The following is a 26,769-nucleotide window of genomic DNA, read 5'->3' on the forward strand; positions in this document are numbered from 1 at the left end:
CTGTGCCTCACGCGAGCCCTTGTGCTTTTATGTGTCTGTATTATACAGTATTCAGGGAAGCACTTGAACACTTGGTTGCAAAAGCCTCATTAGCAGACAGAGAAATTACACAGAGAAGCACAAGAAGAACGTGAACCTCAAAGTTCAGGGAGAAAGTTTGGAAGTACAAACAAAAAAGTTCAGAGGACAAATCTTTAGTGTGATCTCATAGTGGAGACATTTTGAATTCCGACTCATGCAGGATTGTGTAGTGACATTAAGTCACTCTGCTTAAGTTAAATTCTGAGTCATCTTTATGAAGTCACTGCAGCTTTCTTATGGCAATAATCAATAAAAACTTCTTTTCAGTCTTATTTCAAGCATTTCCTGGAGGGAAAACTATTTTCAGGAGTTCTCTCTGATGGATAATCACAGGGAGTTTGAAGAGGATAGGTATATTGCTCACACAGGTACAATGGCATTTCGGGATGTATTTAAAAAGACTGGATTAGATTCACAATGAGTGCACAGAGCAAATTAACTTTGTCTGAAAACATCCAGCAAAAAAAGTTCGATTAATATTTTAGAGCAAGACTCCGATGCTAACAGCCAGAAATTTGGGATCTGTGGGACACTTAGGTAAAGTTAAATCTTTGACATCCAAAATGGAAGATGTTGAAGGCAGTAGGTGCTTTAAGATTACTTCTGGGTTGTGATTTGAGGTTTTTTATTTAATAGCTTAGAAGAAGCTATTGCTCTTAACTTCACGCTCTGATAATGTGGTTCCAGTTGGTTTGTGCTAGAGCCTCCTGTCGTTCTCTGTCTATTTAAACTTCAAGTCCCCAGTGACGTGGAAATCTGTTCTGACAGAGCAGGCATTCTTGTTTCCAGTCTTCTACAGAACAAGATGTCAGCAGGTGACAACCTGTGTTTCCTTAATATAGTTAGCAAGGTTCAAAGGACTTAATCCATGGCCCTTTCTTGTGAATGTCTTACTATTCTGACACTGTTTCCCACTAGCATCTTAGGCTGTGGGTATTGAGGACCGTCAGCTTAATGTCTGACATTGTACTTCAATGCAGACTGCTTAATTTCATGTCCTCTAATCTGTGGAATCTTGTTAAGAATTACTGTGTTAGGCGTGCAAAATAAAGAAGGCTCACCAAAGGCAGCACCCACTTAGCTTCTTGGAAGACACTGTTGAGCCAGTCTCAGGTACTTTAAACCTTTGCTTTTCTCTTGTTTCCTGACCGGTGCCATAGAAAGCCATGTATGCTTTGTTTCAAACAGGCAATTTTTTGTTTAATTTGATTTGGCATTAAGCATCTTTTCCATGTAGACATAGAGCAGCCTCTGAAAAAAGTGCATCCAGCAGCTCTACAATAGATCCCAGCAGAGCCGGGATTGTGGTCAGTAGAGTACAGACAAATTCCCTACAAAATAATATGTAAGTAGTTACTATTACATAGGGGGGACAAACTGTATCATACAGGGAACCCTTATCACTTTAGGCTGTTTCTGTGATACCCCCACAAGTCATGGGAGCACCTTCAGGAGACCCAGCCTGCCAGTGTGGCTGGGGACCACACTGGCTGCACAAACCAACATCTTGTATATCCACATCCCTACAACTCTCCACTCTAGGACCTAATTTCTTACATTAATGCCTCGTTAGTTAGAGGAATTGCTGCTTTTTAATGTACCAGACATCCCTTTCATTCAGACATGCCTTATGCAAAGCATTTGCTGCAGATTCAGCATAAAAAAACTCAAGACAAAACCACCTTCCCCGCGGGAGCACTTCCTCAGTACATGTTGATGAAATATGTCAAGACTCTCTAAATTGACTTCTTAGGTTCACCGCACAGTTTCTCTTTCAATCACAATCTTTTGTCCTGTCTGTGCCTTAGTTGTATATATTTTGTTACTCCTTCAATGGTTGATTTATTGGTGGAGAGACCAGCTGTGCCTAGTTTACATGAGCTGTGATACAGGAGGCCTGAAAAGGTCTGGTTTAACTTAGAAATATTGGAGCTGTAAAATTGATGATTGCAGGTTGATAGAGCATTGATTTACCTGATTTCTGTTTACCTGGATCAGTCAAACCTTTCTCTGCAGTGTTAACTGACTGGTGTTTCAGTCTAGAAAGGGTAATGGGAAAAAAGGCCATTTCAGGTTGTATCTCATGAATTTTGTTTCTCAGAATCTAAGGGACAAAGGCAAATATTTCCAAGTTTTCTCTTCCAATTACTGAGTGGTGAGCCTACCTCACAACTCTTGCCCTGCATCAAACACCACTTTGTGTGGCCTTGCTTGTATCCAGTGAGCTCTTAGTTTTAGTTAAATGCTCCTCTATGTGCTAAGAAAACTGAACCAGCTGTGTTGAATTGCTCTGAGCCGCAGTAGTTAGAAACAAGAAACAGTTCCTTCATATATGCTGCTTCAGAAAAACTCCAAGGAAGAAAAATTTCTCTGAGCTAAAATACAGGATGGTCCACAGCCCAAACAGATGGAAACAGACTCTGAGTAGCTGAAATGACCATGATAACTTAAAAGAGAAAGTGCCTAGCCGTTGATAATAGGAGACATATATGACTGTCAGCTCATCTTGTAATACGCATAAATTAAAAATACGATGGTAACCTACTTTTGGTTAGCTGCTTTAGATACTTGAAGTTTCTCTTGTCTTTCTCCCCTGGGCTCTGATTCCTGCTCTTTAAGATCATGGAAGTCAAGGCACAAAGGAATAGTAGAATGAACTTCTAAGGGTTTCTATTATTTCTATCCAAGTGTGTAAAGGTAGGCAAAATTTCCCTAAACCAGAAATTTATCATTCCTTCTATCTGAAAATGAGAAAAATAAATATGAGACTGTCCTTGGTGATTTGAGTTGCAACACTAAGACAAAAAAAAAAAAAAACCCTGTTACTTTTATAACCTTTTAAATACATGTTTTATACAGGTAGAGCTCCATCTACTATTATCTCATACTGTTGCTGATTTTACTAAGGAAAGTGGAAGTCAGAGCCCTGTGCTACGTAATGGGTAACTGGACAGAGACCCTGTCTCTTCTCAAATAAACCTGATGGAATATTTTGCACTTTCATATAGGTAAGCGTATCTTTTAGGGAAGAAATGGTGTCAGCGTATACTTTGCAAAGCTGTCATGACCTGGCATGTTGAACAGGGACCTCAGGGAAGAGGGAGTTGTTCCCATTTCCTTAAAAAATCAATCCACATCTGCCTGTGCATTAAGCCTCTAACTAAAGGAACATGCACCCTCAGCAGTTTGTGAAGACTTTCTGCCAAATCTCCGGAGTGGTCCGTTTGACCATCGTGTTCTCCACTGTACAGAGCCTCAGGACCATGCAGGATATCAGAGAGTCAGGGACCTCATGCTGCAGGGTGAATCCCTACTGGCATGGCCGAGACTTAGCATCCTTCAGTTTGCTTTTTGTTTGCCGTGATGATTTTGAGAACTTTCTAGTTCTTTTAAAGTTCATGTTATGATCAAATTCCAAAGTTAAAGAACAGATATGAATTATGGAAATTTTTAGCTGTGTGTTATTCTTGTTTTGCGGCTTGTTTTCTGTTTTTTGCTTTATTAGGAAAACCAAGTTATACTAATATGCTTGGCATCTTGGTCATGGGCTACCTATAGTAATGAGTACCACAGACTCTTTTCCTTTTAAATAGTTGTTTTCGGACATTTAAAATCTTGTTGTAACTTATGCAGCATTCAGAGTGGCTCCATGTGGTATAATTCTGAAATTTTAATTTTTAAAAGTTTTAGGAAATTACATACTGGAAAAGCCTACATTAAAGAACAGTATCATAGTATTAGGCACACAAAAAATCAACAAGGTTTACCTTTTCAATCTGAATTCACCCCCTTTGTTCAGAATGTTTGTATGTGTAATGTATATTCTTGCATTTACCAGGCTCTGGGCTTACTCAATGCACAGGGAAAACAAAGAGTCCTTCATGAGTCTCAGGTATGTTATTTTGAGGTTACGTCTTTGGGTTGAATCCTAGGAATTTACAAGTTCCAGCACTGGTTCTGACACTCATTCCTAGCTGTTCCTGAATGAGATTTGTAAGGCATATCAGTGAGCAAATAAAAAATGCATGGGGCAATCTTGGTCCTAACATTTCCTCACAGGCAAACTCTTGATTTCATTTTTAATGTAATGCTCTTTAAATGTAGAGACCGTGTGCATGTGTAATAGAAAAACACATCCTGTTAGATCGATGGAATACAGGGGCAAACGTGCCTCTATAAACCATGGCGCAAATGAGGATGTGTGACCTGACTATCTGAGTGCTTTCTTTTATGGCCATGATACCATATATTTAAAGTTACAGTACAGTGTGAATCCAGATCTCTCAAATTAGCCCAGGATCATATTTCCTGGTTTCTAGTGATTACGATTTTGTAACATATGGTGCTGAAAGTAAATCAGATTATGTACATCATTTAACCCAGTACAGGTTAACTTAGAGGTGAAGTCCCTTATAAGTCCTGATTCTGATATTTTTATACTAATTCCTATAATGACAAAATTAATTGTTATCCCATTGAATGTGATCTTCTCTTCATTAACTTTGGTGTGCCTTCATGCTTAAATTAATAACTGAATAATGGTCATGATTTTATCAGCTCTTCCCTGACAGAATTTGACCTGCTGGTTTTAGGGACTGAAAACTCCCAGGTCACCATTTCCCCTGATGGCATTGGGGCTAACCCACAAGTAACATTAGTTACAGTGCCTCTATTTGGAACCTGTGGAAGTTTGAAACAACCAAGGGCCTCTTTTTGTTACTATGGCATGTACTGAACCTTGCTGTGGGTGGCAGGAACTGGCAGGAAGAGTGGCACTGCTGGGAAGTCTCTCTTGGCTCCCTCATGCAAAGCCGGCTGTGCCTCTTCTAAGGAGCACTGAGGCAAAGTTACACCTGATAAGATTTTGGAGCTTAGTTGTTGAACCTAAAGCGTATGAGATTTGATACTGCTCAAGGAAGATATATCTTTTTCAGTCCAATTTAACTGCTTTCCATATTGAAACCCAAGTATTAATATATTTTGAGTTAGTTTCTCTACCTTATTAGTTATTTCTAAAATTATGATATTTGAAATGTCTTTTCTACATTTGCAAACTACATTTGCTTTTCAGGTTTGAAACCTCTAGGGTACAGTGTGGTTATGTTTCCAGTTCTCTGCAGCCAAGACTAATAAGGAATGAAAAAAAATAAAATGAAAGTTCAGCTTCACAAGTACTTACTGGCCATTTAAGATGTATCACAGCTTTATCTGGCTGTTACTATTTTTAATTAAGTTGGTAATGGAGTATTTTTTAAGGTCACCTAAAAACTTCAGAAAGAGCTGCAGTGGGTAAATCTGACTACCTTGGACAGAATCATTCTCCAACACATTCACCTCCTCCAGGTCACTATAAGGGGTACTGCAGGCTGGCAGGGAGCAGGAAGCTTGCCTTGGTCATAACCCAGGCTGAAAGTTCTTCATGAACTTTATGAACAAGTAGGGAATTGAGGTTACACATCTCTCATGTGGGCTGTTATATTTCACACCAAATTCTAAGAAACCAGAATGGAAATAATCTTTTTATTGTTATGATCATAGTAGTGTATTATCTGCTGGAAATGGACCTGGAGAAGAGTCAACAAAGGATGTTTTCTATTTTGTTAGCTGGTTTTAATTTATCAGCTGCCAGTTTCAATGTATTCCTCTAACTAGTTGTTGGAAAAAGATCTACCCCCTACCATTCAGATTCTGATGGGGGATGTGTGAATATTCTTGTGCGTGTTCATAACGTTTCCAGGCAGATCCCAAATGTTTGTTTAAAAGCTAGAAAAATCCAGCCTTCAAAGTTCAGAAGAACTTTACTGCTCATGTTGATGCAAAGAGATTTATCGTGCCAATATTTGTTAATACCTCGGGGAAACTAATGCCTCTTGAGTAATGGGATAAATGTTGAGCCTCAATGCCAAGGTGCCTGTGGGTTACAACTGTTGGGTTTATGTTATAGTATGGTTCCAGGCAAAAAGGATTGTGGCTGCAAATGAGATAACCATGAGTCATCAGCCCTGTTGCTGTCCCTGATGCTAGCTGGGGATATTCCTGCGGCGGTGGAATGACAGCCGCCGGCACAGCCCTGCTGGATGCCCTGCTACAGGCACACCAGGGTTGCAGGCTCTCTCAAACGAGGCAGTGCTCATCATCACAGCAAGAGGTTTACATCCTCATTCACTCACACTCCTGTAATCCTGCTGGTCCACGAGAGTAGAGAAATCATAACGTTGGATTTCACTGAGTTTTGGAACTCACATTACTGAAAGTACAACAGTTGAGCACCAGTGTGTATCACAGTGACCCTCACTCCGGATGCCTTTTTCTGACATACTAGGTGCACCCATGGTACTTCCAGGATAATCCAGTGTTCTAACAATGACATGAAAACTGAGCTTTTATTTTCTCTCAGTTTAGAGGGCTACTGTAACAAGATGGATGCAAGATGACATGAGATTCTGAAAAGAATTGAAACAAGAAAGCACCTGTTGTTTGCAAATATTGGGAGAATTTGTTTCCTCCTTGCATGGGAATACTCCAGCATAGTCATCCTGCACTTCATGGAAACCTGCAGCAATGACGGCAAGCAGGTGAACATTTCAGATAAATCAGTGGGTAGAGATCAATTTTGGTTCTGGCTTCTCATGGCACCAGACACTGAGCCTGTGATTTATGACTTCATGATGGTTTTGATAGTCAAGTTTATGCTTTCAGTGAAACAATCTGATGGCCAGGAATTAGGCAATTTTTGTGGATTAATGTATTTTCAAAAAGGCTCTATATTACACTTACAGTGACACAAACTACTGTCGTTGGAGGAACTTGGAGTTTTATTGGCAAGAAGCAGCAGTGAGGTCAGATGAGGGCAGTCCTGGTGTAGTCAGATCCCAGAAGGGATAGCTTTGTCAGGTCACCAAAGGACATTGGCTCTTCCTGGTCCAGGCTCATGGTCTGTTCTGCTTTCCCTCACACAGCATCTTCAGTTTTACCAGGCTCTTGTCACTGTTTTCACAAGAATCCTAGTTTTGCCTTGAAATCTTTTGGACAATCCTGAGCTCTTGCTTAAACTTCTTGTTATCAGGACACTCTGTAGCACTTTTTCCACAAGAATGATTTCTTTTCTCCTGACTTGACAGAAACAGTTTCTTGGTTCCCTTCTCTAGGTGCCAAGATTGAGACATCTTCTAGCAGTGGTTTGCTGCTTATTCATGGTAGTCAGTGTTTCTGACCAATTCATAGCACTTTTGGATGACTATTTTTGGAAAACACACTGCTTTTAGCTCTTTCAGTGCTCTCAAATGGACAAAAACGAAATAGATAATGTGGATGCCGTGCAGTTTATATGTTAGCTGTATCTAACAAGTGGAAAAGAAAGAAATTGACAGAAGGATGGGAAAATAAAGCCCAGGGATTGTGGGAAAACATGTCTATAAGAACTTTAATTAAATATGACATGTAGATAAATTCTTCGTCACTGTCAGGATCAAAATTTTGATCTGTCCTCTTACTATTAGATGTAACACAGGAAGAGTATCTGTTCAGTGCCCCCCTAGCTGTAACTCCGAAAGACTTGACAGTTTGGTCACAAAGTAGGGTTGAGTGTTAATAACCACTTTTTGTAATTTTAAAATAGTTTTTCTTCTACATGATCAACCTCAGACTGAGTTTCTACAGTAACCAACCTCATAGCATGGGGTGAAAAAGTATTTACATCCTGAAATGATAAAGAATTGGATTTTAAACACAATATTCTGGGAGGAGTTTTGCCTGAAAGTATTTCAGTGTCCATGTACAAGTGTTTGGAGAACATGGAAAGGTGGAACAGTCCTCCAGTGTCCTGCCCTGATGCTAAATGAACATGACCTAAGACTTCTGATGAAACCAAGAAACAGTTATCAATTAGCATCAGTTTCAGGAAGTATTATTGTATCGAGACATCTCAGGGTGCCTTTATAAAAGAAAAACCTACAATAATTTAATAGCTCAGCCTGCTGTGCCAAATAGATGAGTCAAAGCAGGGGGAAAAAAAAAAGAGGAGTATGAGCCATAGCCTCACAACTGCACTAGCCTGCAGGAACGTGTTGATTTACTTCCAAAGTATTTCTGCAAGGAGAGTGATGGGAGATGTCACTGTAAAGATTGAGCTTGTCTGGGAAATTAAGGACACCTCACTTTTTTATTTCCCATTTACAAGCACTGATTTTCATTCAGTTTTCAAAAGGCCTTCAGACAAAGAGACCAAGTGAATGACGTGAATGTGTATTTTATGCATAGTGGAGCAGAAGTTAGCTGTTGGAAGGAGATGGTTGCTATAGGCTTGTACTGCTCATGTAAACTCAAGGGCAGATGGTTCACAGCCTGTGTTGGGCCTCTTCAGGGATGGGAAAACCAGGCTGGGCAGGAAGGGTTTAAGTTTTTTCTCCTGAAGTTTGAATTTCAAGTGGAAAATTTAAAATGCTTCCATTTTGATAGGCTTTTGGAGGGTTTGAGAGATGCTGCAGTTACATTATTTTTGTCTTCCGTATGGTAGGCTATGTTTCCTGGATGAACTATGTTTCCTCAATATTGCTGGCCACAAAGGACAACAGCTCCAGGAAGAATGTTGACTACACTAACTTGAAAGACATGATCACAGTAGCTGGAACACAGAAGACACCTGTATTTAGTCCTATTTTCATCCAAGTTGCCAGTTTTTTCCAGGTGTGTTGTGTGTAAGCTACAATCCTCAGAAAACACATAAAACTGCTTAGCTTAAAAGCCTGGAAATCAAATGAAAAAATTATTCTGGTGACCTTACTTCTGTTCCTTGTATGACGAACATGATGGCATCTAAAACCAGTTTTAGTGTGCTGGAGCAGAGCCTGAAGCTGGCAGAAGAGTACAGCTTTGGCTTCAGTTGCTGAGATGCCAGAAGAGATTGTAAGTCCTTGAAATTCTTCCAAGAAGTCACTTTGTCCTGGATGAAAACTGGCATTTATCAGTGCAGATGATGGTGGTGTATTTTAGATGGCATCAATATTGATTTGTATACTGCACGAGCTTTTAAATATGATTTAAGATAAAGCTTAGCTTAACGTAAGACATTTCTCCACAAAGCATTGATTTAATGTTAATGTTTTATGTGTTGCTTTCTTTGCTATAGACTTTCCTTTGGTTCACGGAGACTTCCAAAGTATCCTTCTCAGTTCCCCCTTTCAGGCACTTGCGAAAGCCCCACAAACACTTGACATGTGAGTAAGTATTCAAAAGTTTAATTTATACTATCTGACAGGCAGCTTCAAAAGCAACTAATTAATGGTGGTCATTATTGCTCATCTCAAATTCATTATTACCCTTCTAGTTGCTTCGACTTGGCTTATTGTTTTCCCAAGCCTTATGAAGACCATGGGAAGAAGATCCAAGTTGATTAAGATCTAACAGAAAAGTTAAAATAGGTTAGTTCTTTTACCATTCCTATAGGGTAATTTCTCGTACTTTGCCTCTTATAGTGCTGGGTATTGTAAGCAGAGTCCTTACTAATCTAGAGAGAGAATTTCTATTCGACTTCTATTTAAATAATCTATACCAGTTCTTGCTAGATGCAACTGCACTGAGTATCAATCCAGTCTGTGTGCCTACTTGACCTTGCTTGGGCGTTTCAGAACGTGAAGGCTGGGGAAGCCGAACGCTGTAGCTGCTGATCTGCGTCTGAATCCTGACGACCAGATCTCTGGAGCAGCGCGGCTGTGTGGAAGCAGCATCAGCTTTCGGGAGAGGAGTAGGAAGTATCTCCTCGGCAGGTTGAAGATGCCCTGACCGGAGAGGCGCTGGCAGAGGGGCAGGGTTTGTTCCAGCCGGCAGTGGCTGTGGCCCCTCCGGAGCCTGCGCGGGCGCGGTGCCCGCGGGTGCCGGGGGGCTGTGCCCGCGCTGTCCCGGGGCTTCCCGCGGGTCCGGTGCGGCTGCGGCAGCCGGGGCAGGGCGAGGGCGGGCCGGCGCTGCGGCGGGGCCGCCGGGCGGAGGCAGCGGCGCACCAGGGGCTCTGGGCGGTGTTTGTGAGCGGCGGCTTTTTCGGAGTGGTTCTCTCGGCGAGCCCGACCAGTTAAAGCGTATTTCTGCTTCGGCTCGCTTAGATTTCCCACCCTCCCCCCTCCCCTCCCGCTTGCGGTTTAAAAGTGGCGTTTCGCCGCTCAGCGGGACGCGTGCGTTCCGGGTTACTTTGGTTGCCTGCCAGGTAGCGCACATCTTTTACAGCATCCTCCTACCATCAAGCAAAAATTGTCTCCTCTCCCAAGGATTAATTATTCAACACGTTTAATGTGTTTCGGCTGGCGGAGAAGGCGGCCACTCGGGTACATCCTGGTGCCGCAGCGCCTGTCCCCGCTTTGTTTCGCACCTGGTGTGTTTGCGCGGCTCGCCGGTCTTCCTCCCCCCAAGCCGCCGCCTCCCGCTCCTCCCGCCCGCGCCCCGCTCCTGCCCGCGGGCCCGGGGGACGCGGGCGGGCGCGCCGGGACCCCGCGGTGCCGCCGCCGCCGCCCGGCCCCGCACCTTGCCCGCGGGGATGCGCGGGGCGGGGCCGCCGCTGCGCCCCCTCGGCGGCGGCTCCGCGGGCGGGGCGGGGCGGCCCGGGCAGAGCGGCCCGGCGGCCGCGGAGGAGGGGCCGGGGGCTGGCCGGAGCCGGGCGGTGCCGCCGCCCGGGCAGCGCGGGGGGTTCGGCGGCGGGCGCGGCGGAGCGAGGGCTTCGCTCGTGACTTCGCTTCTCCCCGCAGAGCCCGAGAGGCGCCGGCACCGCGGAGGGGACGAGGCGATTTTTTCCCGGCCGGTGGCGGCGGGGCGGCACCGGACCCAGGAGGACCGAGGGAGGAAGGACCGGCGGAGAAGCATCTCGGCGCGGGCCGTCCCGTCCCTGCCCGGCTCCGTGCGTCCCATCCCGGCCCGGTGCCGCCGGCCCGGGCCATGGGCCGGCCCGACTGAGAGCCCGCGGACCGTCCGGCAGCCCGGCCGGTGCTGCCCGGAGCGCCGAGGCGGGGCCGCAGCCGCGCGGGGAAGATGCGCTCGGCGGCGCGGACAGCCGGGTCCCTCCTGCTCTGCGGGGGTAAGTACCGCCGAGCCCGGCCCCCCGGGAACTTCGCCGAGCTCAGGTGCCACCACCGGCTCGTTCCGGCTCCGAAAATCCTGCCACAAATACAGACAAGATATAAATAATCCTGATACGTTTTCTTGGTTTTTTAAGAGCTAAGTTAGAACAGATGTGAGTTTGCTTTTCTCGGAATTTATGATGTGGAAGGGAAAATATTAAAGTATATTCTCATTTTAAGTTTTTAGAACGTGATTACTTCTCACTTATCCCACTCCCAGAGCTTTCTGTATCATCAGACAAAACGCGTTTTGGATTGGTAAATGAAAATGACCAGAATATGGACAGTGATTGGATTGTAACTTAGATGATGCTATCCACAGATGTCAAGTTTCTAAAGCAAACAGAAAATCCATTATATCTCTTTTTCTTCCATATGGCTTTGTTTGCTGATGGATTTCTGACGTTTGCATGAATAAATCAGAGTTGTATGCTAGAGAATGCAGTGCAACCTTGCACACCAAAAATGCATTTATGAAAAAAAGTAAAGCCCGAGCCAGCCTAGTAGTTCACTAGTTGGTCTAACAGTGAGTAGAGTGCAGTATTAATTCTGCCCTTGTGATTCCCCATAAGTATGTGAATTGTTCCTTCTTGTTATTAATTCAGATTAACTGTATTAATTTGCACCATTTTAAACTACTCTCTGTACTTGCAGAGATTATAAAGCTCCTATTTAATTTTTAATTTTTTTCCTTAGTATGCTAAAATACTTGAAGTTGCACTTATTTTTTTCTCTTCTTAATTCATTATTGTTAAGAGCTGATTTTGTAAAATCTTGCTGGTAGTGAAATCTAGGATATAAGGGGATAAAATGTGTAGGATATACTGCATCTAAACACACACATCTAGTGAAAAAAAAATAAAGTGGGTTGTATCCCAAGACATTTCACTGTCAAGAAGAATTAGCCGTACTTGTATTGCTAATGGATGATCTATCATGCCTACTTTGCTTTTATCTTTAGCAAATCCATTTTCTTTAATGTTTTTGGCAGAATTAGGAGAAATGTAATTTACGTAAGTTCTTCAGCTTGAGGGGTATGTTTTCATTAGCCCAAATGATTCACATGCATTTGCTTGAAGATGGTTTTCAGTGGTTTCTGTTTAAGCTGGACAGATGAGCTTACTTTGATTCATGCTGTGATACCCCAGATTATTGCACGTCCTGAACTAGCTGGTGTTAGGAACTCCGGAACTGCTTTCTCTTATGGCTTTTTTTTTTTTTTTTTTTTTTTCCCTGCAGCGTTTCCCTTTCAGTTGGACCACCATTTGATTTTACTTTTAGTTGTATGACTTTATATAACTTCATTCTGAAACTCTCAAATGGGAAAGGTGTTCTCTCCGCTCAAGACAGTCTTCTAAACCTTTCTAAATATCAGACCTCAGCAGTTGGAAATAGTTTCAAAGACTTTTTATTATTAAATGTAGCCATAAATTGTTAACTTTTGGATCTGACCGTAGTTTGGAGGAACATTATAGGAGCTAATTTATTTGAGTAGGCTGCAAAGTAGATTTTTTTTTTTGTATACTGCTTGCTTATACTTAAAATTGTAAATATTTTGCTCATGCTCTCAGCTTTGACTACTGATGCTTAATACTTAGTTCCTCTTAGTTTCTACTAAAACTACGGGGAAGAAAAGTTGTATACATTTGTGCCCACGCTTTAGGGTAGTTGTATTCATAGTTACTTCAGGAAGTCTAGTGTATTAGCAGTGTTCTATGGGTGTTGGTAGAGAGCACTGCTTCACATTGTTTAGGTGTGTAACGCTAAATAGCTCATACGGAGTAAGAGCTGAGTTTATGACCGGAGCAAGATGAAGTGTTATGTCTTTGTGGTACTAGCAAAACCTCTGCGTGCATAGTGTTACAGTTTAGAAACACATCTGTCTTAGGAGTGATGATGCATTCTCCTGGTGGGGAACGCAGTGGAGCTTCAGTGGGCTCCATCCTAGGGGAAAGCCAGGGATTCTTCAGTGGTAACTGTCATGCTCTTGCCGGGTGTTGTGAAGGAGTCTCTTTCAGCTGGGCAGCACCTCATCATAGAGGATTCCCCCTAGAAGTTAACCTGCAGGGATACCCTTGCACTCAGTTGCTATTGGTACATCTTTGGTTTATCTAAACGTGAAGTTTTGGAAAGCTGAAAACTGCTGTGCTTCATAAAACATGTGCTCACAGCAAACCCAAAGGCGTTTTACTGAGTGAGCTGGTGCAATCAATCTGGTGAGCACGCTGTTAGTTGAAAGGATTAGATTTGATTAGTTTGTGTTGGTGGGCTTCACAGAGCGCACTGGACCATTTGTTCCGAAACAGAAAGACACAGCTTTGGCGCTTTTGCACCACAGGCAACGTGTGAGTCTTCTGCAGGCACTGTTCTTAACATGCAGTAGCCTAGAAATAGCAAAACTAAAAGGAATGTTTCTTCCCAAATTAAGGCTTCTGTCTCTTTTACCATTTAAAAGAAATGCAGGGTTTTATTATGGAGCGTGCATGTCTTTTTCAAAAGTTTTACATCTTGTCAGTTGTAGGACTTCAGGGTGTTTGCTTGCATATCACGCTGCCTGGCTGTTTGGTGCTGGAGTTTTGATTCTGAAAGCTCACTGATATCAGAGGGGGACCTTGTTCACTTAAATGTAGAAAAGAGTGCCAGTGGGAAAGACGTGGTAGGATTGCCTTGTCTGGAGAGTAATTTTTGTTATTAAAGGGAATACTTTTGATGAGATAACTTTTTCTCAGTGAATAAAACACAGTTTGTAAGCATTACACTTTGCAAATTTTGTAAAATTGGAAGGGAAACCTGCTCATGGAAATAATAGGGATCCTACTTCAATAATGTGCTCTTGAATGCAGATTATTATTATTATTATTATGAACATATTTTTCAATTTTATTGACTGGTATAAAACTATTGATGAATGTACTAGTTCTGATACTCGTTTATGGACTGTTTGGGATCGATTCTTGCAGTGCATTTCCCTGTTGCTAGCATTGCTGCTAATGTTTTGACTGGTTACAATTTATGGCAAGTCCAGGCTCAACTCATGTCCAGATCAAGGACAGACCAACTTCAGAAACCAACTGCAAATATTGACATTCTTCTCCCCTAAGTTTGGTTATTTCACATAATATTTGTATTTCATGAAAGAAAATAGGTACTTTCTCTAGGAAAAGAATACTTATGTGATTCTGCCAAATAAAAGATCTTCTGTGCACTCACACCTTTGAGTCAAACCAGTGCTGATCAGATCAAATGGAGCACAGAGTGTTGACTTTGAGTCAGGAACTGGCTAAGATGGACATAATTTGTGTGCCTGTTTTGTTTGGTTTTTTTAAGCGGTTATCTGGTCAGACAATACATGATCAGGATTTTACATTGTAAACTAAAAATTCTTCTGTTTTATTATAACCCTGACTGTGGGCAAAGGGAGTCTGTGGAGGACCATGAGGGGCACTTCATTAGATCTTACGTGTCTTAATCAGGAAGGCTCAAAGAGTTATGTGGGAATTTCAAACCTTGCTGCTCTTTTTGGTAGGAAAAAAGAGTATTAATCACAACACTCTGGTTCCTTCCTACTTTGTTGTTTTTCTCAGCCCAGAGGTTCATCACCTTACCTTCTGGCTGTTCCCCAGCTGGCACTTGTCTTCTCTCTGGTCACCTGCTGCTGTCTGCATTGGACTATGAAACTGCTGCTTCACTCGTACAGCACTCACCGGGGTTCATCCCAGTGCTCCTACCAGGGAAGGAAACTGGGCCCTCTGTTGCTTCGTGTCTCCCCTCATTTTACTCCCATTGTCAGGTCCTTCACCTTCCAGTTTCTTCACAAATGAAATTTTGCAGTGAGGTTCACCTCCTGCACCATTTTCCCTCTCATAAAAAGTAATTTCCTGTGTTGGGTTTTTTTAATTCATGCTAATTGGCTCCATATTTATGTTGTATTTAGCTCCCTTCTCATTGTTGCATGCTGCCTTCTCAAGGTGTCACTCAGGGCAATATGTACTATTGGCTTGATTATTTCTGCCAGTCAGTTAGTTGGAGTCTTGGTCTTTGGCATCATTCAAGGGTTTTGTTACTATCATAGAGACAGTATAAAGGAAATGAATGCAAAGATAGCAAAAAGCCAGCATTTTAATCCTTAAAGCTCTTTTGTTAGTCTTTGATTAACAGACAAGGTTTCTCATAGCATTAACATCAGCAGTCACTCTGTACACAGTGTGGGTTCAGCACCTGAATGCAAGATGCATATTCGGTAGCATGCCCACCATCAGTTCTCCATCTGTATGTCATCTCATAGTCTCTTCCATTTTTGGTTTCTTTTGCTGAAATGACAGACACAGCTGGTGAAAACACATGTATTTTGTTAATTTTCGTTTCCCTTTCCCCTAGTTTGGCCCCTGGCAGGAGGGAAAGGATTTGTTCACTTGTTGCTGTACTTCCATTCTTGGCTTAGCACTGCTGGTCCTACTCCTGCAGGCTGCTTTCTCTCCCATAAAGCAACCTAGCAAACACAAATATGCCATGGGTTGGAAGAAATCCATACTGTAGAAGCTTGGTGTTTTCTGGAGAGCCTTGTTGTGTAAAGGTCATTTAGAGCCTGTCTGCGGTGAGGAGAGGGTTTGCTTTGTTCAGACATTGGCATCCTTCAGCTTTCTGGCAGAGCCATAAGTGGTGCCAGCTGGTGATGGACTGCAATTATCTCTTGGTTTTGAAATGTAAAAAATTGCCTGGCAGTGCTTATTGAGTGTGGGTATTTGTATCAGGAACATGGCAAAACTTACCTGAACAGAGGTGGTGGTTCCCTATAGGAGCAGGGTGGATGTTGAGAACATTTTCTTCCAGGATTGAGGCACGTTCATGCTGCGGTCTGTTCTTAGCTCTTTCTTTCTACTTTTGTTTGGTTTGGCAGAAGCAAAGCTTAAAAATTCACCAAAATGTTCTAAAGAGACTTTGGAATTTTTTGTTGTCCAGATGATTTTTCTTTCTTTGTAACTGTCTTATATTTTGGAAAGCGAGTAACCGAAGCATTGCAAGGATAAATAACAGCAATTACTGTGGGAGAAGGACAGATTTGAGGTTTGCATTTTAGTTTGGTTAGATCAGGATTCAAATTCAGTTGACAGCTGTGCTACACATTTGCTTGTTTTCTCACACTCTTCTCTCAGTTTTCTGTAAACTACCGCCGTCAATGACTTTATCCTTAGAATATTATGTGCATTGTTGATTGACACAGTTTCAAACTGGGCTATACTGGAGCGGATGCAAAGTAGGGAGAACACAATGGGAAATATTACAGAATCTCTAGAGTGATAATGCATCAATGAAAAACAGCATTGGAGAAGCTGTAGAATGAAATCTATTCAAAGGCTTTATTTTTACAATGTGGTTTTTTTCTTTTATTGGTGAGATATGCCGAGATATTCCACAATGTTTTGGCAAAGTTATTATGAGCCTTTTGATAAGTGTTTATGTAGATATGTTGCTAGTTAATAAAGTTATTAAGAAAGTTTTCGTTAACAAAACAGTAAGTCAGCTGAGGTGTGAATAACCAGATTTATTTTGCTCCTTTGGAAGCTCAGGATTTTTAAAAAAAATTATCTAAAGCAATCTCTTTTTTCCCCACATAAGGAGAACACAAAGCTGGTTTTTTTAAAGGTTACCTCATAAAAATGGCTAAATCGTTTCAGATTTCTGGATCTTGAAATGAGACCATAAACATAGTAGGAACATTTTATCCTAAGAGATGCTCTGTAAATCTGCTGAAACCAAGATGATCATCAGTGCTTTAGAGCCTAAGGGAAAATTACAGTGATCGCAGTCAAAAAAGGGAATTGGAAACTTTGCTGGGGTAATAGTGCCAGAAATGTTGTTTGACTGAATTAGTTTAGAAATTTGGCTGATTGTAAATCAGGTGATTGTAAAAAGAAAATGGATATATTACTCCTAATGGCTATCTAATGGCTTTTCAGTGTATGCATTTAGAAAACTAATTAAACAATATATTTAACTGATATAACAAAGTTGCTTGTGTTGCTGTAATGGGTGGTTGCGTTTTGGTTGGTAGTTTGTTTTTTTTTTGGTTGGGGTTTTTTTTTTGGGTTTTTTTTTTTTTTTTTTTTTTTTTTTTTTGGTGTTCTTTTTTTTTCTTTAGTGTCCATTATGGCTTTTTTCTAAGTGAGACAAATTTCAATCTCAGATAATAAAATTAAATCTAGCTTTTTCTCCTAATTCAGAAGCACCAAGTTTTCTGATATGGACAATTCCATTATCTGTTCTTTTCACTTGCGAAATGGAAAGACTCATATTGACATGAGTAGACCCAAATTTCATATTTCTCTGAAGCCCCTTAAAAGCTAGACTTGCCACTGAATTAGAGCAGGCATCCTGTGGTCCTGTCAGTTACATTCTGAAGGTGTCTTGGAGATGAGACTTAAATCTCCCAGTGGCTTAAAGATACAAATAATGGTTTCTCTGGATTTGGGAAGAGTACAAGTGTTATTGTGGGTAGTTCTTTACCACTCCTGCACAAAGAGCTGGTCCTAGCTGTACTATGACAAGGATGGTCTAGAGCAGCTTCCTTTGACTCCCTTAAGAGGTGACACTTCTACACTGGTTGGCTTCTGGAGATTTTTTATCTTTTTTGATGAGGCACCCTTCCATACCCTATAATCTTAAAGTAGACACTGACAAGTGTTTCTGTGCGAAGAGAAGTAAAAAGAAGATGTAAAAAATATCAGTGGTTCACAAGATGTTGAGAATGGATTTGATTCTCTAGGTTCTCTTTCCACCCCCTGCCACTGTGTTGCTTAAATCTTACTCTCATGGTAAAAGTAGCTCTGTGTGTTGCTGCTGTGCATTTGGGAGGAAAGCACTGACCTCCAGTGTTCCTGCTGTTTGGTCAAGAAGGGGAGTAATAATTTGGATTAATGCAAATAAAATGTAACATATAGTCAAAGAAAAGCTATTGTTTACTGAAATTTAGCCCATAACAGTCTATAACTTTAAAAAGCTGATTAAAAAAAATTACATTAATTATGTCTATTTGGATGGGAATACCCATTATAGAATGGTTAATACATATGTTTGTGGCAGTCAGTCGTCTCAGAAGACCAGAGGGTTTGAAATGTGTATGTACTCTAGGGCAGCAATCAGGCTTTCTTTTACACTGCATAAAAGCAGACACTAGGAAATTATATGAACACGTTTATATTGCCAGATTGTGGTATGCAAGACTGTAAGTCAAAAGTGTGCTGTTCATGAAATCTGAATAACAGCGAGGGGAAAGGAAAGAATCCAAAGAATTCTCATCAAGAAAAGGCTTAAAGTTGTTATTTTAATAGGAAAAGAAGTTGATTTTCCAGAGGGAAACAACCGCAAAAATTAAAATTGGGAGCAGTGGAGGAGAGTGGTTTTGGGTAGAGGGCATTGGCTGCCATGTGAAATTGCACTGTGATGACTGGGAAGTTCTGACAGAACCTTTGGAGAAAATATCCAACACTGATTATTAACAGAGTGCGGCTTTGGCACCTGCAGTGAGAAGTCATAATTTTGTAAAACACTTGAGTGGAGGCTTTTCACATCTCTGAAGTACTTAGGCATATTCTTAGTTTTATTCCATATCAGCAAAGCATTTTAGACTGGGTCTGCTGCATCACAGCCCCGTAAAAAATTGCACTGTTCCCAAAAACAGTGGGCAGTAAAACTCTCTGGCAGTACATTCAGGTGCCGGATTTCTCTTTGCTCCCATTTGATGTCAAGTTCCCCTTTCCTGGTGTGTGCTGTCTAACCATGGAAATGGCGCTGAGGTGCAGGATTTCCTGTTGTGGGACCAACACACCGAAAGTCAAAATAACGTCTCAAAATCTTTTGCTGCGTGGAGAATACAAAGATTCATCGAGTTTGGAAACAGCTGCACGTGTTATTCCTCAGGAATGTAGGTGAGGTTGGCTTGCACAGAACTCTGTATTGCCTTGGGTTGCAATGTCAGGGCTGGTTTGTTTACAGCTGGTTTGGATGCCCTTGTCCTCCCTTGTGGCCTGGGGTTTAGGTACAATGTTCCTGACCACTTGGTGAATATGGCCAGGCTGGGACACATCTGAGATACTTCTCACTGGCAGCATAAGTGAAGATCTCTGTGTGTATATACAGCAAGAGTGACCCTTTAGCCTGGATAGTTTTAATGAGTCGCCTTCATAGTCTGACTTTCCTCAGTAAGACCGGGGGAGATGCCCTTAAGCCTTTCTGTAGGACTGTTGTTTCCCTGGGCTGTAGATACATTTGGCAATGGTTTCTGGTGCTGCATTCGTTTGCTTTGCTACCTTTGAAGTGTGTTAGGTATTGGGTGCCCCATTTGTATTTTGATATTCTCAGTGTCTTTGGAGAGAAATACAGAAACAAATATTTTAAACTGATGATTTTCTCTTACTGCTTTTTGGCAATTCTGGGTAGAGGTTTCTCTAGCTGAGCTTGTGGATGCCAATGAAGCGAAAAGGACTGAGAAAGATGATTTCAGCAAAATGGCTCATCCCAATTGCTATTATGAAACAAAAAAAAAAGCAATGGGAGTGTTTAGATTTTGGGTTTGAACATACACCGTTTAAAGTAATGAAGGGGAAACAATATGGTTGTAATATAAATTTTATTGCACATTTCAATTCAGCATTGTTGACATGTTCTAGATTAGAAGGCATTTTAAACAATTTTATTGCTTTGGTAAACTTTTGCCTTTGTGAAGATTAGAAAAGTTGCCTTAAATTGCTTTGCTGAGGATTTTTGGGCTAGTGAGAGAGTTTATAATGCGTATTTTCCAGATTTTTTTTTTTATTTTAAAAAAGGAGATAAAACCCAAGCCTTTAAAACTTAGTTTCTGTGGATTTAACAACAAACAGGATCATCTTAAGAGACTGTGATAGATCACCCTTAAAAGCTCTGTGAAAACCAGAAACATATATAAAATTATTTTTTGCTTACTAAGGCATTTAAGTGAGCCTGTTGTTGGTAAAAGGGTCTTTTTTAACTATTTGTTTTCTTAGATCCTAGTCTAATAAAATTTCAAATGAAAGTTGGACCATAGGTTTAGGGCAGTAAATGTCTAAATAAAATAGGCAATAATAGAAAGCCCAAGGTTTTACTTATCTTTTTGATGCTGCTCCTCCACCTTTTTTTTTTTTTTTTTTTAATCTAGCTGCCGTAGGCTATTTTTATTTGTGTTTTTATATTTTTTCCAAAAATTTCTTAGATCCTTGTTTTCCTGGCATCGTGCAGTTCGGTGTCAATCTTTTAGTTTATTGGAAGAATTTTGTCCTCTGTCTTTGCAGAGGCCATTTTGGCATCATGGCAAAGCCATCCCTAATACCTGGCAATTAGAAAGCAAAGGGAATGAATCTGTACAAGTCTCTCCTTTGGCCTTTCCGAATTTGTTTGTCCACAGCACAACTTCCAGGAGACAAAAAAGGAAATGTACATTATTTAAATACTTAGATTGGTCATCAAAAACTCAGTTTAAATTGAATATTGTTGTTACATTTGTCAGTGGAATAAGACTGGTAGCAAGGACTTTTATTTATGTTATAAAATGTTCTGTTGCTAAAGAGTCCTTATAACAAAAGACTTTTTTTCTCCTTTCCCTGGTAAACCTTGGTAATGGTATGTAAGATAATGTAAGAATTACTACACAGAGTCATACCTGATACAGTAGTTTATTTCCTGATGATGCCTGGCAGTATCCACTTTTGAATGATGCATTTTGGTCTTCATACTTCTTGAAATGCAAAGGATAATAACAAGAAATTTAGGAAATGCTGTTTTTGACTAAAGATAGAAATGAGTGGCAATATTTATTCACAAAGACAACTGAGAAAGCACAGAGTTCAAATTTTTCAGTTGAAGCAGAAGTATTACAAAGGTGGATGTACTGGTGGAAATTGAGTAATGGTGGAAACAAACACTTGGGACATAGGAAGTGATGTAAGGGAAACATTTTGGCAGCAGGGAGCCACAAGGGTCTGTTGTCTGCAGCCATTGTGGAGTTTCTGTTAATTGGGAGTATCTTAAGAACAGGTGGGACAGCAGTGTATTGATGTTGGTTATATATAATCAATCCCACCTTGGCTGAGTTAGGTGACCTCTTGGAAACTTTTGACTTCATCTTCTTACAGTTTTGTGCTTGGGGTGTTAAAAACAGGACAAATGCAGCCTTTGTATGTCTGCTGAAGCTAATGTCTGGTGCTTGGTCAGTCAGGGCTCCTTATGAGATCATGATAACTTAGTCTGCAGCTAATGCGACTTGAGCGTTCGTATCAAAATACTTACATTGTTAATCATCAACAGCTGAATAGACAGGAGTTAGATGCCTTTGATGTCAAGATGAGCTTCTGGACTTTCTGGTTTTCAGAATATCCCCAGGGATATATTTGATATATGGTGGTTTTTGTCTTCTCAAAAATCAATTTCTAATTCCATGCTCAGCATTCTCAAATCCCAAACAGTGAGTTGGGGACCTTACACTGGCACTGAGCATTTCCAATTAAGGCCTTGAAAAAGTCTGTATATATATGGTCTAACCTTGTCACCCACAAAAGTAAAGAGTGCTGTTTTCTTCAGATAAAAAATGAAATGCATTGGGGTGATGATGTTTGTTGAAGTAGACACAGGATTTGAGGATCCATTTTCTTAAGGGCTAAACTGGATTTATGATTTGGTAGGCAGCTCTTGTTAAATGAGAATTCAGTGACAGCAGAGAGACCATGAAAAAAATTAGCAGTGGGATTATAACTCTACTGTCAATATTTTCCACCCTGAATCCCAAATTGCGATTGCCAGGACCATTTATCTGTCTTTGACATCAGCTGCTGAGAACACCCCCTTTTATCAATGCCATGCTTTGTTAGATTTTGATCTTTGAGGAACTGCAGCTTGTATTTTTCTACTGTTGATTCTGTTTCACAGTTAGCATCTTCTGGTGCATTAATTATAGTTTCACATTTTCAATTTAAATGTTTGTGTTTAAATATGCTTAATTTAAAATGGGGTTTGGGACATGAGCTACTTTACTCTTGGTTGGCAGCACTGGTCTCATGAAAGGAGCTGGTGATAAGGTGTTTTACAAAACTCCAGGGGAATATGTGCAATCCTATAATATTATCCTATTTTGCATTCTTAGAAGATTTTTGTTTACCCTATACGTGCCAGCGTGACATTACCCCACTCTGAATGCCAGGAAGACAGAGGAAATAGCTTTGAAGAAGAGAAAGGCTATCGTTCCTCCTTTCCAAGAACTAAACTCAATTCTTGCTAGTCTTGATTTGAAGCAGAATTGTTACCTTGTCACCTTTTCTGGCATTTGGACAGAAACCTACAAATGTGTGGAACTGGCATTGAAAATGAAATTGCACTGGGTGCGTGCTTACCTTTCCAAATGGCTTGATAGAGACTGCAGACACTGTCACAGCATCTGTGATTGTGTAGACATGTGATTTTATCTGGGAGGAATGTTTTATTTGGATTTTTTTTCCACATTTAACTTTTGAATAGCTTGTGAGTCCAAGCTGTCTTGCAATAGAATGAAAACATCAAGCCTTAGCTCTTTCTGCATTCATTAAAAAGATAGGAAACTGCAGAACCTTATTTTTCCCTTTTCACACCAGCCACCTCTTTCTAACAACTTTAATTATGACTGCCCTTAGATACTGCCAGATAATGGGTGTAGATATACCCCTAGAACAGGGAGTATATTGCCAAAATGGTACCGACTCCAAAACCTTTTGTGCAAAGGCCTGCCTGTGTCTTTTTTTGTTAAATGTCCACGTGGATTTAGGATTGACCAGAGTTCTGAAATACAACTCTATTTAGAAAGAATGAGCTTAAAAACAATTGTCAATGAGATAAGAAATTTAAGTAGTAAAAACCCACAATGAAATTATAATTCAGCTGCTACATTCCGGTTTCTGTACCTGTTTTACTTGCCTGGGGAAATTTCAACAAAGTGGGTGTTAAAATGCTTGTTTCTTTTCTGTTCCTTACACCAGTTTTACTGGGTGAGGGAAAACAGACTGAAGCTTAGGAAAAACCAGGAAACTGTCAATGCAAAAGTACTGTCAAAAGCAGAATGGGCAAGATTTTCAGATAATGGCTTGTTTGTATGTTTAATGGGGTCATCGTTTTTTCTAGCATTACTTAATGAAGATGGATTTCTCACCTAGATTTCAGGTAACCTGTGGACTGTAAAATAATTAAAACGAGAATGTAGTTGTCATTAGTATTAATAGTGGGGTGGGTTTTTTCTTTTAGAGATGCTATACTTGCTCTCGGAGAGCACAGTGGGAGTTAGTTTCTATTCCTTTTGCCATGGTGACTTTTCCCAACATCAGGTTATGAAAAAGAAGTCTGGTGACAACTTCCAGAGTTTGCAAATCACGTTGGAAGAAAAACTGTAGGAGTGAGGGTTTGTTCCGTTTATCAGTGAGGCATTAACACTGAAGTCATTTAAATATGGTCATTGGCAGCTTTCTCCCTGCTGATGTTTTTGTAGAGCTGTCTGGGTAAAAGATTTTGGATTGTTGTGGGATCGAATGGCTAGTGATGGACATGATGATCTCTGCCAGAGTTAGGTCAATATTTAACAGGGTCTTCAAGCCCTAGTCAAAAATTACCTAGCAATCCTTCCAGAGGACTATCACACAGAAATTTTGCATGGGCTCCCTGTTTAAAGTATCCATGGGGGTTTTTTATAGCAAGATGTTGTATGGTGGTATATGAGGTGTGAAGTTGCAGACTGACATAAAATGAGTACCCTGTAAATTAAATAAGCCACATGGACTGTTTTGCTGATTTTATCTCCCTAAATAATGTTCCTGTTATTTTGCAAATGCTGATGGAGAATCAAGTGCATTTAAGGCACTTTGCATTTTCAGGAGTCTGTGTTTCTCATTATGAAATTAAGAGTCTACTTGCCGTCAAGTACACAGATAAATATACACAAGTTTATTTGGGTTTATTCTTTCTGGAGTGGTGCTTCTCGAACTATGGTTTCCTTCAGCACTTGATTGACAGATGGTGCTGGTCTTTGTCTCAATGTCAGTGTTTATGTATTGTGCCTCTGGCAGCTGAATATCCATGGGAAAATGTGTTACCTTTTGATCACTAGTTCTTGAACTGTGAGTTTCTCATGGACTTTCAGCCATGGTAAAGATCTGAGATGCCTTATTAAACAACTGTTCCAGTAGTGCTTGCAATTAAAGCCTTGTTGATCAGCATATATTTGGTCATAAGAAGGGAATGAGGATTGAGAGACATACCGCGATACAAAATGCTGGGAACCCCTCTTGTGACAACCTTCCATAACAAAATTTTTGGTTAACAATTTTGAATTCTGAATACACAACTTCTCCTTTCCTTTCTTTTTTTTGTTTTTTTTTTCTTTTTTTAAATTTTTTTGAGAGGGGTTTCATTTTTTTGTGGAAAAAATTCAGTTATACATATGTATATGTATGTATGTAAAAATAACAAGCTGAAGAAAAAAGTCAAAGCAAAAAAGCTTCTGACTGTCAAATAGCTTGAGGGCATTTGCTGCTATTCTTAAGGCATAGAAAGGGACTTGTAGCTTTCTGAAACAATGGACATTTTCATTATAGGAGGCTTAAAAATATGCTTAAAACTAAGTTTAGAATCAAGCCTTTGTCAGAATATATCCTGTCTGCAGCTGTTAGGTAACTTGTTTTTTTTAAATATGGAAGTTGTAAAGTCAGGGTTATTCTGCTGGATCTGTAAGGTAAGGATTTCCTCTTCATACACTCTCAGATCTGGTCTGGGCACTGATGTCATACTTAATATATTATATTTTAGCAGTGGCTGATGAACACCAATTCCTGTCAGCAAAGCTGGATGCATTTGTCAGGGGAGAAGGTGAGAAACTGCCGTTCTGCATCACACTGTCACATCTCCCAGCACTTGTGGTATTAAGCCCTGCTTCCCTCACACTCGGTATGCAGAATGAATGAGGCTGTTTCAGTATGACTTCTGTTTTTATAGTTAGCTGAACTTTGAAATTGTCTCCTAAATCATCCTTGCCAATAGCATTAACTACCCCTTTGCTGGTAGTCAGAGATTATTCTGCAGTAAGTTAAAGGGTAACTCATCTTCTTTTGTGATGACAGGAAACATGGAGGGATGTAAAAGATAATGGCTAATTCAAAGCAGAGCACTCCACTCTTGCTTCTGGAAATCCATCAACTCCATTCAAGTACGGATCTGAAATTTTGCAACAAACTTGGAAAGGCCCTTCCTTTTTGCTGCTTCAGTAAATTGTTATCTGGGGGAGGATGATGCAGATGCCCGTGAATTATGATGCCTTTCATTACAGGGGGGTGAATTGCACATTAGCCTGGCATTCAGAAGCCTGGAGGTTTCAGCCACTGTGCTTTTGCTGTTCCAGAAGAGGTAAAAGCGTGATGCAAAGTAGATAAATGATGTGGTACTAAAGAAAGGTCTTTATCCTTCCCTCTCCTTTTGCAGCATCAACCCCCTGAAAATAGATCAGTTAAAAATGTTCTCGTGCAGAGATGAGTCATCCCAGCTGCACGGCTGGGCCAGGTACTGAGCGACAGGGCCAGGTGGAGCAGGGGAACAGCAGGTGGATTGATCCTTGGGTAAACACCTGTGTTTGCTTTTTTTAAAATTTTCTGGTTAAAGGCAGCTGCAGCAAGGGAACAAGAAAAACCTGATGTAGTAACAAGCCATAGAAGGATATTTCGGAGTTACTTTTGCAGAAACAAGCTGTGTCTGGCTCTCTTCACATGGCAGTACCATCCGTGCTTCCCATTCGTCACCTGGGGTTGCTTCTGCTAGGTAAAATCTTGCTGTTGTGGTTGACAGCCAGATTGTTGCTCCTGTCTTTAGCTGCTTCAAAGAAATGACATTATTTTCTGCAGATGGAGGGTGGGATCAAGAAAACATTCCTGCTAAGTCAAGAGCGTTACCTTTTCATTTACTGTGTTCTTCTGGAGAAGGCATCTTGTCAGACCTTGAGCAAAAACGCATAAAATTCTGGATCAGACTGTTTGCCTATGAGGAAACATGGACCGTGAAAAGACTGGGTGGAAACAGGAGCAACCCACTTTTTAAATGTTCTAAAACACCTTAGGAAATGCTGTGTCCAGGACAGATTTAAAGACATCCCTGTGCTCTGGGGAGCTCTGGAGATGGAGGGAAAAGGACCAGATTCTTCTGTTACAGCCACTCTTAATCTTTAAGTATAGAAATAATTTACTTAGGCAGCATTTAGGTATGGCAGTCAAAAGCACTGTAAAAAATTATGAGGTAGATTGGTTTTGTTAGACTATGATTATACTTATTCACAACTCTTAATAGGTGTCATGTACTGTGAAGCATTTTTAATTTCCTGAGAACAATGTAACTTCAGATATCTTTCTTCACCAGGCCATTTGATTTATTAGAAAACTGCAAGATCCATGTAGTGCAGACTCTGTTAGTGATTGTTGTGTACTGTTCCCACTGTGAGAAAGTGGAAGCATGGTAGCTTGGATGTGTTAAATCATCAATGCACGTTTTAACGTGCTACATACAGTATATCTTATACATGCTA

At 40.8% G+C, this 26,769-nt stretch overlaps 1 protein-coding gene across 1 annotated transcript in view; it reads left to right on the plus strand.

Moving 5' to 3' along the window:
- Nucleotides 1-26,769, plus strand: part of RET (ret proto-oncogene) — a 252,913-nt gene that overhangs the window by 168,483 nt on the left and 57,661 nt on the right. Inside the window, exons 7-14 of the mRNA XM_066191532.1 lie at nucleotides 2,941-3,089; nucleotides 3,920-3,973; nucleotides 6,484-6,656; nucleotides 8,597-8,766; nucleotides 9,209-9,296; nucleotides 9,407-9,500; nucleotides 9,708-9,888; nucleotides 10,812-11,137. Coding sequence (XP_066047629.1) covers nucleotides 11,092-11,137 — 46 coding nt within the window. The 5' untranslated portion in view covers nucleotides 2,941-3,089; nucleotides 3,920-3,973; nucleotides 6,484-6,656; ... (3 more) ...; nucleotides 9,708-9,888; nucleotides 10,812-11,091. The remainder of the gene's footprint in view (nucleotides 1-2,940; nucleotides 3,090-3,919; nucleotides 3,974-6,483; nucleotides 6,657-8,596; nucleotides 8,767-9,208; nucleotides 9,297-9,406; nucleotides 9,501-9,707; nucleotides 9,889-10,811; nucleotides 11,138-26,769) is intronic.

This window comes from Chamaea fasciata, unplaced genomic scaffold (assembly GCF_029207755.1).
Source record: "Chamaea fasciata isolate MVZ Bird 193981 ecotype frontalis unplaced genomic scaffold, bChaFas1.0.hap1 SCAF_9, whole genome shotgun sequence".
NCBI classification, from domain to species: Eukaryota; Metazoa; Chordata; class Aves; order Passeriformes; family Sylviidae; genus Chamaea; species Chamaea fasciata.